Raw genomic sequence first — 16,646 nt, 5'->3', positions numbered from 1 at the left:
AAATTAGTATTTGCTGATTTAGGCCTTGTTTAGTTCACACAAAATTTTGGCTTTAGCTACTATAGCACTTTCATTTGTATTTGAAAATTATTGTCCATTCGTCTCACAAATTACAGATAAATTGTACAATTAGTTTTTGTTTTCGTCTATATTTAATGCTCTATACATGTGTCCAAAGATTCGATGTAACAAAGAATCTTGAAAATTTTTGAAAACTAAACCAAGCCTTATTGTAAGAAAAATACTGCTGAATGATTAACAAATTCGACAGATAAGCTCAAGCAAACAGGCTGTAAGCTCTGCTACTGTTTCTGTCCAAAATGAAAGGGCAACATCGCAACAAAGTCATGGGTGCAATATAATATGGTAACCAGTTGAATGCCTATTAAATTGTTGGGTAAGTCTACTTCCAAATTTCAGATCACCAAGTTTGCAGCAAACATTCAGTACAAAAAGGCGATATCACCTAAGAGCATTTGCACTATCTAAATTTTTCCATGCTCCAAAGCATCTACTCTAAAAACATTACAGCTATATCTGCAATTATGCAAAGGGGTCCAACAAGAAGCACAGGCAATAAGAGATCATGTTAACAACTGAAATATAAAGCAAGAATCAAATTGAATACTATGCTGACTACACTAAAGGGCACATCGACAGAAAACAAGCTATTGGTTATGTCAGAAGGGATTAGAAGGACCAGGTTCCTTCATGGATTAATGTTGCATTCCCGCAGGAAAGATTGGTCATAATCCAGATACTTGGACCAGTAGCTCCGGTACTTGGGCAGGCCAATCTCTAGCCAGGGCTTCATGTTGCCATTGTAATGTATGACCGCGGCACGCTCAATGTCCCTGCTGTTTACATGAGGATTGTAACCTAGACCAAGAACATGCCATGATCGGCTGAGGGGAAATGTCTTGTTCCAGAATGTGATCAAACCCGGAGGGAGAGTACCAAGTTTCCAGAGTGATCTATCTTCATTCTGCAAAAAGAAGAAAAAAAAAAAGAGGAATCAACTTAAAACTATTCAGTACTGAATCATATGAGTCCATGTAACCAAAGTTCCCATGAAAGAAGACAAACTGAGAATAGAATCAAATACATTTGACTGAATATAAGTCATGAAACAAAGTTTTCTACATTATTTAAAACAGAGAAAAATTGTTCAAAAATATTTATATACATTTTCTATAGAAAATATGGTCCCAAATCTTTCTTAAGTTTTAATGTCCTCATAATGTAAGCTTAATGCTGAATGAAAAAATCACATACAAAATCTGCAACAGAATTAATATCTTCTCTGGTTGCACAGTATAGACTAACACTCCACAGAATATATGGTTCAAAGCATTGTGGGTATTCCCAGTGCATCCTTTCTAGGTATAACCCCCAAGAAACTTCTAGTTTACTACTGAACCCTAACATAAACAAACACTGCTACTAACACTTGCAGCACAGTTAATTTGATTTTCATAAACATGTATGAAAACATGAGAAAAATGAGCTGACATAAATAACCCAGTGTGACAAAGGTGTGAGAATCTTACAAGCTTCTGCCACGAGTGATAGATTTGTGTTATGTTCTGCCGCCTCCATTCAGCCAGATCAAACACATTCATTCCAAAAGCCCAACCACAAGCATGCGGGTCAAAACTCTTGGCAATAATAGGATTTGAAAAATTCAGGTATCGATCATAGCGATGGAAACTCTCTCCACATGTCTCAACAGCACCATTTACCTTCCCCTTCATATTGATTGACCAAAGGCCAGTCAGATCCTTCTTTACTACTATGTCATCATCAAGAAAGACCATCTTGTCAAGCTTCGGATAAATCTCAGGTAGGTAAAAACGCAGATGATTAAGGATTGACAGGTACTTCGGGTTTCGATATTTCAAGTTTGAATCTGAGTTTGCACGATTCGTTCCAAAGTAGTAATCAATCATGGACGGGGACCCAAGTTGTTTGAGTACTGGACTGTAGCTGTCATTTAGCCATGTGAACTCCCCAATATGCTGTACTTCAATTGTTGCTTTCCCCGGAGGATTAGAGAGGAACCACATTCTCATTGGAGCATAATTCAGTTTGTCGGTTACTATGTGGAAAACATGATCAGAAGGATGCTGGAAACAATAGTTCCACTCAGTATGATGTCATCATTCAGTTAAAAGTCAAATATATTACCATAAAAGTACTAAACTTACATACCTTAGCATTTAACACTGTCGAATTAACAACCACCGCTGTTGCTAGTATATTATCCGAGAACAAGGCATAATGATACAGTTTTGGGTTAATGAGTTTTTGTTGGTTTGGGAACTGCTGCCGAACAGGATCCAATGAAAAGTATTCGTTAGCTAGTCTCAGGGGGAGGCAGTGAAGACCTTTAGGAAGGGTTTTAGCTGCAAGTTGTGTCAGAAAAACAGTCTGTTTTTTGTGTGCATGCAGCTGCTCCTCTGCTGAATGAAGCATAGCTCGAAGCTTTTTGACAACAATAGAACAATCATCCTGCATCTGTTTTCCCTTAATCAGCATCTGCTCCAGTGCTTTAACCTTCTCATTTGCACTGAACAAGTAGATGAAAATGTTACTGCATCCAACTGATTCCTATGCACAACAAAATGCTATAATATGAAGCAAGTCAGCAGAAATAATGAGAGCCTTACTTCTTCAGTAGATCAGAGTCCTTGGATGCATCACCAAGCACCTTTTGAACTTCTCGTATCCTCTGCCGTAGGTCTTTAAGATACTGGGAATTCGCTCTAATGGATCCAAGACCAAGGTAGACCTTTGCCTTGATCAACTGATCCTTGATATTTCGGATCCGCACATCAGGTAAAACAGTGATTTTAGTTTTACCATCTGTTTTAGCTGATTGGGAGTTCTCCACAATAACCTTTTCAGGTGTCTGTTTAAGCATAGTGTCCTGTGAACTTTCCTGTGAATAGGTCATGTGATAAGGTCATAAAGATCCAGGATCCATGAAAAACTATGAAAGTAATTTTCTACCAAACAAAATACAAGAATACTATGGCAGAAGATAAGGTGTATGTGATTGGCTGATTGCAGTATGTAGACGAAACGAAGTAAAAGAGGAAAATATTGACTAAATAATTGGGCATCATGGCTTCATGAGTATGAGACAATGCCTGTTTGGTTTATTTGGTCAGAAACTGCAACTTTCCTATTTGTTGGGGGGTGAGCCATCCCCTCGATACCCCTCTTTTTGCTAGTTACACAAGCGACAGATTTTTGTCCTCTACGGCGATAGGGACGAGGGGATTTGGAAGAACATGTTTCAGCATTGGGTCGAAGCCCCCTCGCCCTCCCTTTTGTTCTCCTTTTCGGCTTGGGCGCGCCCGACCATTTTCCCCTTCCGTGTGCGAAAAGAGAAACGTTCGCACAGTGTCGCTGGCATTTTGGTGTTATGGTTGCAGGTCTAATCGCCTGTCTTTCCATCAAGTCGAGGTGTGGCAGGCGAAACGATGGCAAGGAAAGAAGCGGGGGCGGAGGGAGTCGAGAGGCCTCAGTCCCAATGGGCCCACGCGTCTCGGAGGGAGAGACAGGGGGACCAGTGGAAGCCAGGAGGCAGCTCCATCCGGGGAAGGAATCAACCGGGTTTTGTCGTTTCTGTAATAGGAAGACGGGAATATGCCCAGAATCTGTAGTGGTTGCAGGGGCATTTTGATCCAATGAAAGCCTACGGGCATGTATAAAAGGTGCCTTGTTTTGAGAGGTCAAAGAACAAAGAAGGAATTAAACCCTAATTCTTCCCATTGTTTGTAACATTTCGTCAACTTTAGTTCCAGTTTTCCCTTACATCTTTTGGTAGTAGCGACAGCCCGGTGTTCAAAGGCTAAGAGCTAAAACAACACTATTGACACTAAATGTGAGGCCTTGAGGGAATATTTGGATGATGTTCTACTTTAAATAAGCCACAAAGTGGGGGCCTTAGTTCAAGCTTTTAGCATTACTTGCAAAGCTAATACAAGAATCCCATGTTAAGAGATGATTTAACATATTGGAAGTTAAGAATATTGGGAGGCAAAACTTGGGGGTTAGTGTAAGCATGTGTAACGAAAAAAGAATGAAACCAAATCACCAAGATTCGAGAACAGTTGCATTTTTCATGTAGTGCCTCATCTGCACCCTGAAGAATGAAACAAACAGGGCTAAGCTAATCACGGGCCAATGCAAATGTTGATGAACTACAACTCAATGAATCCCTAGCTGACAACTGTACAAGAATAACTCCATCACAGCTGTATTCATATTGTAAAAGGGATTGACGCAAACTTGCTCAATAAGACTTCACAGAGAAAACAAAGAGAGCCCCGACAAAACATTTGGTACACATTGAATTTGTGATGTAAGTGAGCGGAGGCACTCAAAACACTACACCAGAATTTATTGGTTTAGTCATGACAAACTAATATTTTAACCAGGTTACATAACAATCAGAATATTTAACCAGACAAAACAAGTGTATTCCTCATAGCATAAATTGCTGAATGACATTAGAATTAATTTGACATGACGTGCCAAGAAAAATGAAAGGTATCACAACCCTCCAGTAGCCACAATATTTTTTATAAAAGCACTAGTATTGGGCATTTGGGCACCATGGGGTTAGGTGCAATAAGTGCAGATAGACATCACCTACCAACCGATTTGAAAACTTGGTCTTAACTCCAATAATGCAAATGACAATTCATGGTCCCAAATCTCATAGAACTAATCCTCAGGTGACAACTCAACTAAAATTTGTTAGGATGCATTCAAATCTTAAAAATACCAACCTCAGAAGAAGATTGCTGCTGTGATCCAATATTTTTCTCCTGCTCATCTGATATGCCTGCTCCCTTCACCAAGCTACCATCCTGTGGTTCCAGCGTCGTCACTTGCTCGATCACTTCATCAGCTTTCAATGTGGTGCCATCAGCAGCAACCGTGACTTCAGAGAGCATGCGGCTCTTGTGCTCCCCTACTTTCGTCAACGGCAAATCTACAAACAGTTTATGCACAAACGATCTTAGACAAACAATGAAAATGCAAATCTGGAACTGCTTAATCTCCTTCCAAAACACGTTTGCACCAACTTTGCAAACACAAGAACGTGATGCTTCGAAATAAAGATGGTGAAATGGTGAGCAATGTACCTTGGCTCTTAGATTCAGTCAGCTCCTCTGAGAAGACAATGCCGACAGGTTCTTTCAAAGAGCTCACGGTTTCCTGCATCCAAAGCAAACGGAAATCCGTGACCGATTGCCACTTTGACCAAGAAAAAAAATCCCAAAAAGGTGGGCCGCAATTTACCAGAGGGAGTGCATTCAGCTTGTCTGCCTTGCCGCCACGGCCCTACCACGACATTTAACCAATAAACAAAACCACCAAGATCCAGAGAAAAATCCCTAAGGATCTCAAATCCACCGAGGAAAACAACCCAAAAAGCCACTCACCTGATTCGTGATTTCTCCAGGAAAATCCTGCGTTTCTGCAAGCAAAAATGGGGCAGCAAAATCGTTAAGAGCCCTAATGTGAACAAGAAAACGGCCAAGTAGGACTCAAATCTGGAACAGATCACGCAGGGGGGAGGGAGCGCTTACGGATGGGGCTAAGCGCCGCGGGGAGGCGGCTAGTGTAGAGCGCGAGCGGGGAAAGCACCGTGAGGGCGAGGAGGAGCAGCAGCACCAACCTGCCCCTCGCCCTCGCCATCTCGGCGATTGGTTTTGCGCGGTGAGTTCGCCTGGGCCCTGGGTTCCCCCTCAGTCCGTCACTGCAGACATTCCCCCTCCATTCCTGGGCAGACGAGGTGGATGCGGGTACTAGCAGATTCTATGAGGGAGGAAGGCGCACCGGCTTGCTTCGTGGCTGCACGGGCTGCTTCTCGCCGAGGAAGACGAGGGACGCCCGGCGATGCGCACAGGAGTCGAGGGAGTAGGTCCGACCAGGATACGAGTCTTCCTGGCTAGGGAAGGAGTACGTGCGCGCTGCAGCAGCGGACGTGGCGGGGGCGGCGGTGTCCACCTCTCCAGACGCGCCGCTCGACGCCGCCAGAGAATCCGAGAGAGGGAGGGGAGGGAGGGGAGGGCGATCAAAGGAAATCGCGCGTGAGCAGAGCGTGATCTGCGAACTTTGCGACGGAGCGGTGGTACGGCGCCGTCCCAGTCCCACTCCCATGGGAAAAAAGGGGATGCGCATGCGCCGTCCCATTTAAAGTTGAAAACGGACGGAAACGAACGGAAAATCGTTTTATCGTTTTCATTTTGACGAAAACGGGAGCGGAAGCCGGACAGCCGGAAACGAAAACGGTAGCGGGATAAACGGTAATACGAAAACGGATAAATACGATCGGAAAATAGACGGAAACGAGCGGTAAGCGAAAACTTAAGCCGGAAAACCATAGATCACAATCACACAAATATGAATTATCCATACCAGTGACCAGACCATGACCATATGAATACAATACTAGAAAACCATAGATCATAATTGACACAAATATGAATTATCCATACACCACATGCTCACAAGTCACAAGTTTAAAATAGCAATACAACAAGTGTTCACAAATAGAAATTGAAGTAGTCCACCAGCGCTCATACAAACATGTTTTCACAGCAGAAAGCACACCATCCTCAACAGTGAAACAGCACACACAACACTACGACACATCAGTTTTTCACAGCACACCATCTTCATTCAGTGCAACCGGAACTGAAACACTTTGTCCTTCTCCCTAAAGTTTTCAGCACATATAAGAAACTCTCATATAAGAAACTTTAGCAATTATAGAACTGTTTGACAATTAAGCTACATACCTCATCATCATCGGTGGTGGGGGGGGCTAGTACTAATAGAAACCGTCTCCGGTGGTGTTAGTTCAGCCACAATTGTAGGAATGTTTTGGGATCTAAGAATCAAAATAAATACCACACAATATTGTAGTTCAGATTGATCAGCTAGAAAAATAATTTGTGACAATTAGATTAAAGAACAAAAGAAAATATTACCTTTGCTTGCTGCATGTATCCAGTCCTTGGCGCAAATCAGTGCTTGTACCATCTCAGGATCTAGACGATTACGATGGGGATCAACAACTCGCCCAGCCCCACTGAATGCAGACTCAGAAGCTACTGTTGACACTTGTATTGCCATCATATCCCGAGCAATTTGTGCAAGAATTGGATATTTGTCTGTATTGTTCTTCCAGTAAGCTAAAATATCAAATGGATTTTGCTTCAACAGTGGCTCTGCCATATATTTGTCTAACTCATTTACTTCATTTTTATCAGGCCCACAATCATCATATAAGAAACTCTCAAGTTCATCATCTTGACTCTCATGATCTGTTGGGTTGACTAATTCATTTGCACTCACAGAAGCCTTTTCCTTTGAGGATGCAGGTTTAGAAGTAGCATAGGACTTATACAAGTCCTTTACAGTATCAAGAAAATGATCAAGTTTAATTTGAAAGTAGTCACCATAGAACTTTCTAAAGTAATACTCTACAAGTTTGTGCTTATATCTTGGATCAAGGAAGCATGCTACAGCAAGAGCAGTATTGGAAGAAGTCCAATACTTCTCAAATTTTTCACTCATAGATTTGGCCATTTCCCTAATAATAAAATCTGAACTATAACACCATTTATCTAGCAGCTCTTTGATCTCACAAAAACCCCTATAGAACAGATTTGCTGTTGGATATGAAGAACCATATAACAGTACAGTAAGATCATAAAACTTTTTCAAGCACTGAGAAACTGTAACAGCCATCTTCCATTCATCATCATCAGGAGAAATATGCTTATACTTACTGCGATTTGCTGTCTTTAGCCTTAAGAAAGCAGGCTTGTAATGCAAGACATCCCTGAGCATCAAATATGTTGAGTTCCACCTGGTTGAAACATCAAGCTGAATGCCCTTTGAAGTATCCAACCCACACTCTCTTGCGCACTTCATGAGTTCCTCCCATTGCAAGGGAGATCCCTTCACGGTTAGTGCCAATGATTTCATCTTTCCAAGAGCTGTGTTAATAACAGCTAGCCCATCCCTAGCAACTAAGTTGAGAATGTGACATGCACATCTAATATGAAAAAACATGCCATCACAAACTAAAGACGCATTACCATTCTGTGTAAGGTCATCAATTAAATCTGTAACAGCCACCAAGTTGTTTGATGCATTGTCCAAAGTCAAGGCAAATAATTTCTTCTCAACAAACCACTTAACCATGACCTCAGTAAAAATCTCAGCCAACTTGTGACCAGTATGTCGTCCCTCTACTTGAAAAAAAGCTGCAATTCTCTTTTGAATATGCCAATTATCATCTATCCAATGTAAGGTGACACACATATAAGACTTGTTATGACATGATGTCCATATGTCCATGGTAGTACTAAAACGACATGTGACTGTTTTCAAATATGCATATAACTTTTCCTTCTCAGCTAGATATATATCCATTATTTCTTTTCTAGCAGTGACTCTGGACTTTAATGGAAAGCTAGGTCGCAAAGACTTGACAAATTCAACAAAATAGTCATGCTCAACTATATTAAAAGGATACTCATGCATGATTATTGCCAAATATAATTTTTTCACACTGGCCTCTTGATCATACCTGTAGGGTTGAATTGTTGTGACATCTTTCCCATTATCCTTTTAAGCTGTAGCTGCCCCTTTACAATGCTATGTGATGACTTTAGATGGTTCCTGAATCCAGTAGTGCCATTGCTACACTCAGCTCTATACTTTGTATTGCAATTTGGGAAGTTACAGAAACCCCATAGCTGCTCATATTTCTTTCCATTCACTTCGACTACCACCGTTTTCTTGGTAAAATAGTTCCACACATCTGATGTGCACTTTTTCTGCCTCTTCCCTTTACTAGGAGTAAGTTCATCTGCCTCACCATCATCATCATCAACAGAAACAATATCTGCAGCACGTTCAACACCTTGGCCCTGTGTCTGCATGTCACTACCATCAATACTTGGTTGTTTTCCCTGTGTTTCTACTGGTGTCCCAGTGCCACTATCAGTGCCACTGCCACTAAGTGGAATTTTAGGAATAATTCTTGCTGCTGAAGATGCAGATCCAGTCATAACAAGTGCCCCCTTACTAGCAAGGTCAGTTGTTTTCCTCTTGGACCCTATCAATTCATTAAACTTGTATTAATTTCTACAGCAAGTCTGTAACCAAGAACCTAAAGTAAAGACTACAAATAGAACCTAGAATCTGAGAGGAGATTTACCTAGAACTGAAATAGATCCAGTCGTGCTGCCTTTGACAGAGGAAGGTGGCAGTGGCACTGGCACTTGCGGTTCTTCAAGACGAAGGTAGCTCGATAGGCCCAGGTGCTTTTCAGGTGGCATGGAGCTGGATCCACCACGCTCTTCTCCTCCAGCTCGCGACATCAGCAGGACTGCAGGTGTCACGATCGCAGGACACAAATGAAGAGCAGAAGAGCCGAAGAGGGGACGACCGGACGGGATGAGAGGGGCGTGAGGTGCGGCGGGCGGCGGCGGCCAGGAGATGTGGGAGGGAGGGGAGGGGACTGCGGTCTACGGTGGTGGACTGGTGGTGCCGGGTGCGGCCGTGCGTCGGAGAGGAGACGGCAGGGGAGTCGCCTTCGCTCGGTCGCGGTGCGGGGCTGCGGGCGTGCGGCGGCCAAGGGGAAGAGGAGTGGTGTCGTGTGGCAGGAATAGGCTAGGGTTTGTTCTTTTGGGCCATATTGCCATATTGGGCTAGGCTTAGGGGTTGTGCTGGGCCTTTTCCGGATTTGTGAAAAACGGGATACAAAACGGAATATCCCGGTGAAAAACGGGATTCCGCAAATATGGACGGAAAAACGCTAAACCGTTTTCGATCCCGCTCCCGTTTCACTCCGTCCCGTTTTCGGTCCCGTTTCCGTTTATCCCGTAAAAAACGAAAACGGTCGGGATAATATGGTATACGGTTGCGGACGGAACGGGATTTCTCCCGTCCGTTTTCAACTTTAGTCCCACTCCCACGGAAAAAAAAGGCAGCCCATGCATGATCTTAGTCCTGGATCGTAGCCTACACCGAGGGCGTCCCGGACCGCGGCCCAAAGTTGGGTTTACATGTGTCGGTATGGGAATGAATTCTCTATTTTGCCTTGCTGAATTATCTACAGGCCTTATTTTTTTTAACAATCTACAGGACTTGTTTAGACCTTGTTTAGTTCACCCAAAAACCTAAAAAGTTTTCAAGATTTCTCGTCACATCAAATCTTGTGGCACATGCATAAAATATTAAATATAGATAAAAATAATAACTAATTATACAATTTGTCTATTAATTTGTGAAACCAATCTTTTGAGCCTAGTTAGTCTATAATTGAACAATGTTTGCCACAAACATATGAAAGTGCTATAGTGCCCAAAAAGTTTTCATTTTGCCAACTGAACAAGGCCTTAGTTCACCCTAAAATGCAAAAACTTTTCAAGATCCCATCACATCGAATCTTATGGCACATGCATAAAGTATTAAATATAGATAAAACAATAACTAATTATATAGTTTGCCTTAAATCATGAGATGAATCTTTTGAGTCTAGTTAGTTTATGATTGAATACTAATTGCCAAATACAAGCGAAAGTACTACAGTAGCGAAATCTAAAAAGTTTTTGAATCTAAACAAGGCCTGAGGTCTGAGGTTGGTCTCGAACTCCAAATCTAATAAACTAGCTCCTTAACTCTTTAAACCATTTAGGCCAGTTTTAATGGAGATGTCATGGGAGTTTTATACACATTAAATAATATGACATGTCAGCAAAATCTATCGTTTTACATGTATCGAGGAAGAGAGAGGATTGTAGTTTCATAGCCATGAAACTAATTACGTTATTTCCCGGTTCCCACACCTTGGAAAATGAATGAAACCTGCATTGAAAGGGTTTCTCAGCTGGCTAATTGCTCTTGCTATCACAGACTCGTAGTCTAGAAGCTCAAGCAGTGTCGTCCCCAAGAACACTTGAGCCGAAGTCGAGGCCTATCCATGGACATAGGGGTAGCAGCGCCGGCCTTGGAGAGGTGCAAGGGGTGCGACAGTCCAGGGCCCATTGGAGGAAGGGGCCAGACCTAGGCACATAGGGTGTGTTTGGTTCATTTCCTAGACAAACATGGCTAGCGAAACCAAGACATACCAACTTTAGTCAATGCAAGCAGCACATGTTTGGTTACCTGTATTAGCTAAGTCTCACTACGAATCAGTGTGTTTGGTTGTCTGTTCTAGTTTGCATACAATCACCTCTTTCTTTAAGTGGTAAGTTTATTCCTTTAAGGACCTTGATCGAACAGGTGGTGGGCATGCTCGGCGAGTGGCTGGAACCTGGACCGATGCTGAGCTTGAAGATGACGACAATGGTGAGGATTACGTGGTGGAGCTCCCATGGGCGTCCATGGTTGTGCTGCTCCTCTAGCCCCTTACCATGGCTATGACCAGCTTGTCGCCATATGGTGCCCAAGAGGTAATCCGCCTTGGGCCGCATGTTGCCGTCCACGACATAGGCGAAGAGCGTCAGGAAGTGGCACGCCATGGAGCGCGCGGCGCGGGACGACAGGCCTAGCGACTCGAGGAACTCGATTCGGGGCAGCAGCTTGTTCTCCACGGAGAAAGACAACAGGTCAGCGCAGCGGTGCAGGTCGGGCACATCCAGCATGCGCAAAGAAGTAGAGCGTGGGCCGAAGCCACCGGAGCATGCCTGGGAGGTCGGACCCTAGACGCCCGCCTCCTCCATCAGGAACCGGAGCGTGGCCTCGATGGCCTCGGCCGACATGGACCTCCGGGCACATCCCCGCCGCGCCTCGGAGGTCCGCGGGTGGCACGCCAGCCTCCAGCAGCACCACCACGGCGCCCGCGGCCACAGGCGGCGATGGCAGCAGCACGGGCTCCGACGTCGGTGAGCAGCGCATGGGGGAGCGGCGTCGAGGAAGATGTGCCTTCAAGGAAGATGCGCCGAGGCTAGGGACGAGGAGATGAGCGGATGCAGCTCAGGGTGATTTGCCTTCTAAAAAAGATGCATTTGCAAGTTGTACCTCAGGGTGATTGTGGCAACATTGTGATGTAACTCCTTGGTACTCCATGATTTATAACTTGACCGCCTTGCTGAATTTAATAAGCAGTGCAATTTGTTGCAAAATCACAAACAAAATCACAAGGGGTCAAAACCAGATGTGATCGGCCTTTAGGGCTAGATGCAACGATAATGGCGAATACAAGAAGATATATCAGTAAGAATTAGGGCTGGGGCAAGAAGAATCGGCTATAAAGTAGAGCCGAAGCAATTCTTCCCTAGTGGAGTCACCAAAAAGTGTGTTGACGTTAATGTGGTCCGAATCACACACACCAGAAACGGCATTGGACGCCCGGGCCGCCATGGACCAAAGAACATAATGAGGATCTCACTCTTTCGCGATGAAGCACGGAGAGGTTTACAAGTAAACCACCAAAGGTTAACCAACGTACTTGTGTGACGAAGAACTGGCTAGTTTTCAGCCAAACTAGCAAAGAAACCATCAAAGCTTTCGCCCGGGAGGGACCCGTCAGGGCAAAGACATTGGTGGGTTGCGCTAAGTCGACCGGCAAGCCTAGGGCGCCATCCTTAGTCGTTGGATCAAGGGATGAACAACATGGAGGTTGGAGGAGAGGAAAATAGAGGTAAAAGGAGTAGATTATTTTGTTGGTTTGTCAACTGGATAGATTGAAACTCAATCGACCATGATCCTCTCATATATATAGAGAGGGTGGTCTTATCCTAGTAGGAAACCTCTCCAAGACTTATTTTTCAAGTTTCCCATGAGTTTGGAAGAGTTGGGATCGAGTTTGGACTCACCCTCATTCGGACTACGAAAGTTGGAAGTTCTGGTAGGGGACCAGAAGTTTTAGATTTCGCGTAAAGCCAAACTCCCATGCAAAGTCAGGAAGTTCTGGTAGGGACCAGAAGTTCTGGGTTTCGCGTAAAGCCAGAACTCCCATGCGAAAGTCAGAAGTTCTAGTAGGGGTTGAGAGAAGTTCTGGGTTTTATTAAAGCCAGAACTCCCATGCAAAAGTTAGAAGTTTTGGTAGGGAGTCACAAGTTTGGTTGTCAACAGAATCTTCTTCTCTTCCTTTGTCGTCCTCTGTCTTGTCAATTTGCATTCAGTTTCGTCAATCTGGTTTTGATTCAGAGTTTTAGAGTTGTAAGCCTGACGTATGTTGGTTCATGCATTCCATTCGTCAGATTTAGTTTTGTCAGTCTAGTTTTGATTCAGTTCCATTTTGGATCTGTCAGTTGTGTGCCAAAAGTAGGATGAACGTTTGAAAGTTTGAATGAATATCAGTCCAGAAACTAGCACTTCTATTTTTTGGTGATTGCAGTTCAATTTCAGCAATAATCTATGCCCTCCTCTGGTGGAATGATTCTATTAGTGATGTCCTTTTGCAAAAACAAGGATATACCTATCCTGAACTAGAGATGAACCGAATGTCACTTGGTTCTCAGTCCTAAAATATTTTTCTAAAAATTGAATTGATCTTGAATCATCCATTGCTGTTATGTCAGATAGCAATATCAACACCTGTGGATATTAGTAATCATTGAAGATCCATTAGATATCCAGATGACGGTTTATAGTTAATTTGTTTTTTTTTTTGCTTAGGCCCTGTTTAGTTCCCAAAAAATTTCTAAATTTTTTCAAGGTTTTCTCACATCGAATCTTTGGAGGCATGCATGGAGCATTAAATATAAATAAAAAAAATAACTAATTGCACAGTTTGTCTGTAATTTGCGAGACAAATTTTTTGAACCTAGTGAATCCATGATTAGACAATAATTGTCAAATACAAATGAAAGTGCTACAGTAGCCAAACCCAAAAAATTTTCACCAACTAAACAAGGCCTTATGCTGTTTGCTAGGCTGTTACCACAGCTCTGCAAGCATAATGTTATATTTCAAATTATGACTAGTAATACTACATTTTTACTGTTGTAGGTCACTGATAATCGGTTGATTGATCAATTTTTGCTACTATACGTGATAACAAGTAAGATTTTAATGAGTTGATTTATAACCTATTTATATTTGAGAAAATTTCATTTACCCATTTTTTATTTAAATTTTAGCATTATCATGTTATCTAAATGTAGTATCCAACAATGATGAAATAGAAAAAAAGAGATAAAACCAGTAGGTACATATATAAAATCACGCGGATAATCCTTTTATAATAGTCTCGTGGCTTCGTTCGCTACTCTTTCAGTTATAAGTTTCCTTAATTACATTTTGTATAGTTTGTATAGTTTGTTTTTTAACGAATTTTTATTTTAAATGTTCCTATTAATTTATGATTTTTTAATTTAAATGTTCTTATTAGTCTCTGTTCAGCAGCATTAGTTTTAGTGTATGCAGTGCAGTGCCCTCTCTGTTGTTTGTTAGTAGCAGTTAAACCATAGTTTTCAGCAGCTGCTTTCCAACTTTTAGTTAAGAAGTATATCAACAGTATTTGTTTTGCGGTCAAATCTTTGAGCTGGTTGCAGCAGTAGGCTGTTGTTTCTTTTCCCTTGTCGGGACTAAGTGCAACTTTTGGTCTGAACCTGTGTCTAGCAGTCTGTATTTTGTACAGCTGAAAACTCATATTTGTTATTTTATAGTTTGAGTTTGATTGTTTCAGTTTTCCCTTTCAAGGTTCAGTGATTCAAATTTCAGTATTTTAGTCTTATTGTTTTCACTATGTAGGCATTTTTTCCTCTAATGTTGAGTGCAGCAGCAATTTGATATTAGATATTGTCTAGCTTTATGTTCGTTTCATTAATTTGTACAAGGAGAAGGAGCTCCAACTCACTTTGTTTTTTTGGCAGTTAAAGCAGGTTAGGAGCACACAAACCTTGTGGTATATTACGTCCTTTTTATGATCTAGAGAAGCAATTTCATCTTATGTAATTGCGAACACAAGGTCGAGAAGTACCGTTGTGGTGCGTTTTATAATGAGTGATTGTCAACATGATCCACGAATAGGTTGAGCTTGTGACTAACATTACCATGGCGAAAGCTATGTGTGCGACATGTCTCTTGACTTGTGGTGTGCAGGTGTGGAGCTCGAAGGCGGTAGTCGACAGCGAGGAGAACGTCAAGTTGAGACGTGTCGTGCCGACGAACCTGGAGCGGTGAAGGGCAGACCTGAGGCTTGGATCGAGGGACCAAGAGGCCGGGTGACCAGCCGCGTTGGCTGACATCTGGGACATCGACGAGCGCAAGTGTACATGGGAGTGACCGTGTTGACTAAGTTAAGACGGCGGACGAGCGAGTCGAGCGAGGCTCAGGAGGACTCGACGGGCCGACCGGTCGAGGACGACGGTGACACGTGTCGGCAGTGGGGGATGCGTATGGAGTACGCTACTTGCGGCGGGTTTCGCGGGTTTGGGCCTCAAAACCCGGGCGGAGGTTACAAGGAACGGACGACACGTGGCGGCATCCGGGAGTTCGCGTTGAGTCGAAGCTACCGATGAGGAGGCGCGGTGGCCGTCGGATTTAGGTCATGTCGAGTTGGACTAGAATGCCCTGTAACTAGCTAGTTTGCTCAAAAATATCTAGGGACATTTGAGGACTGTGTAATATGCCCGATAAATAAGAGAGGGAGCCCCTCATCTCCCTCACCTCTTTCACTTTCATTTTCCTGCCATCTCTCTAGGTTTTCTCCCCTCCCGTCTTCCATGTGAGAGAGGTTACAAGGAACGGACGACACGTGGCGGCATCCGGGAGTTCGCGTTGAGTCGAAGCTACCGATGAGGAGGCGCGGTGGCCGTCGGATTTAGGTCATGTCGAGTTGGACTAGAATGCCCTGTAACTAGCTAGTTTGCTCAAAAATATCTAGGGACATTTGAGGACTGTGTAATATGCCCGATAAATAAGAGAGGGAGCCCCTCATCTCCCTCACCTCTTTCACTTTCATTTTCCTGCCATCTCTCTAGGTTTTCTCCCCTCCTCGTATCGGGATTTGATTGTTGAGATGTTTTTGTGATTCACGCTCGTGTTCTTCGCGTTCTTGTTTTTCCCCTTCTCATTCTTGCCTCGATTCATCGTTTTGAGACCGTTTTGACTTGTTCCTTTTGCATTGGATTGATCTATGGCGTGAGTTGAGCCTTTCCACCAAAGGAAATCAACCAATTCCTCACGACCTCATAGATCGGGACGAATCAAGCTTTCGGGGAGAAAAATTAGTGTTTCTCGCGTTCTTTCGATTTCCCGTTGTTTGGCTTCAAATTGGGCAATGATCTCTTAGAGATAGCTCCCCAACTGCCTTTGATCATGCTCACGAAATTTGGTGGTAGTTGGTGTTGATTTGGCCACAAAATCGAAGGATAGAAGGTGGAGGCGATTGGAAATCGCCTGTTTTCTGCTCTCTGCGCGATTCGCGGACAGTTCGGGCCTGATCCGTGGATAGTCCGCCAATCGGGGTTCGTCAGGAGCAGAAACTGCTCATTTCTGAGTGTTTTTCTAGTTTTTGAACTGCGGACAGTCCGGGAATTTTTGCGAACAGTCCGCCGTTTATTTTTTGCCAAAACTCAGAGTCGGTCTAGGAAGTTGGTGTTTCTGATTTTTGTACAGCGGACAGTCCGGGGGTACTGTAGCAGACTGCA

At 43.3% G+C, this 16,646-nt stretch overlaps 1 protein-coding gene across 1 annotated transcript; it reads right to left on the bottom strand.

The window, feature by feature from the left end:
* On the bottom strand, positions 353–6,172 carry LOC8069868 (probable galacturonosyltransferase 4). The gene is made up of 9 exons (XM_002444155.2): positions 5,610–6,172; positions 5,463–5,497; positions 5,320–5,361; positions 5,163–5,235; positions 4,803–5,008; positions 2,670–2,941; positions 2,212–2,569; positions 1,551–2,126; positions 353–985 (listed from the first exon to the last, which is right to left on the bottom strand). The coding sequence occupies exons 1-9, from the start codon at positions 5,716–5,718 to the stop codon at positions 710–712; spliced, it is 1,947 nt and encodes a 648-aa protein (XP_002444200.1). The 5' UTR covers positions 5,719–6,172; the 3' UTR covers positions 353–709.

The sequence above is a fragment of the Sorghum bicolor genome, chromosome 7 (genome assembly GCF_000003195.3).
Source record: "Sorghum bicolor cultivar BTx623 chromosome 7, Sorghum_bicolor_NCBIv3, whole genome shotgun sequence".
Taxonomy (NCBI): domain Eukaryota; kingdom Viridiplantae; phylum Streptophyta; class Magnoliopsida; order Poales; family Poaceae; genus Sorghum; species Sorghum bicolor.
This window is presented reverse-complemented; position numbering and strand designations above follow the sequence as displayed.

Coding starts and splice junctions, on each gene's coding strand:
- LOC8069868 (XM_002444155.2), bottom strand. CDS start 5,718: ATGGCGAGGGCGAGGGGCAGGTTGGTGCTGCTGCTCCTCCTCGCCCTC. Junction 5,236..5,319: donor AGCTGAATGCACTCCCTCTG/GTAAATTGCGGC, acceptor CTTTGGATGCAG/GAAACCGTGAGCTCTTTGAA. Junction 986..1,550: donor ATCACTCGTGGCAGAAGCTT/GTAAGATTCTCA, acceptor TTCTTTTTGCAG/AATGAAGATAGATCACTCTG.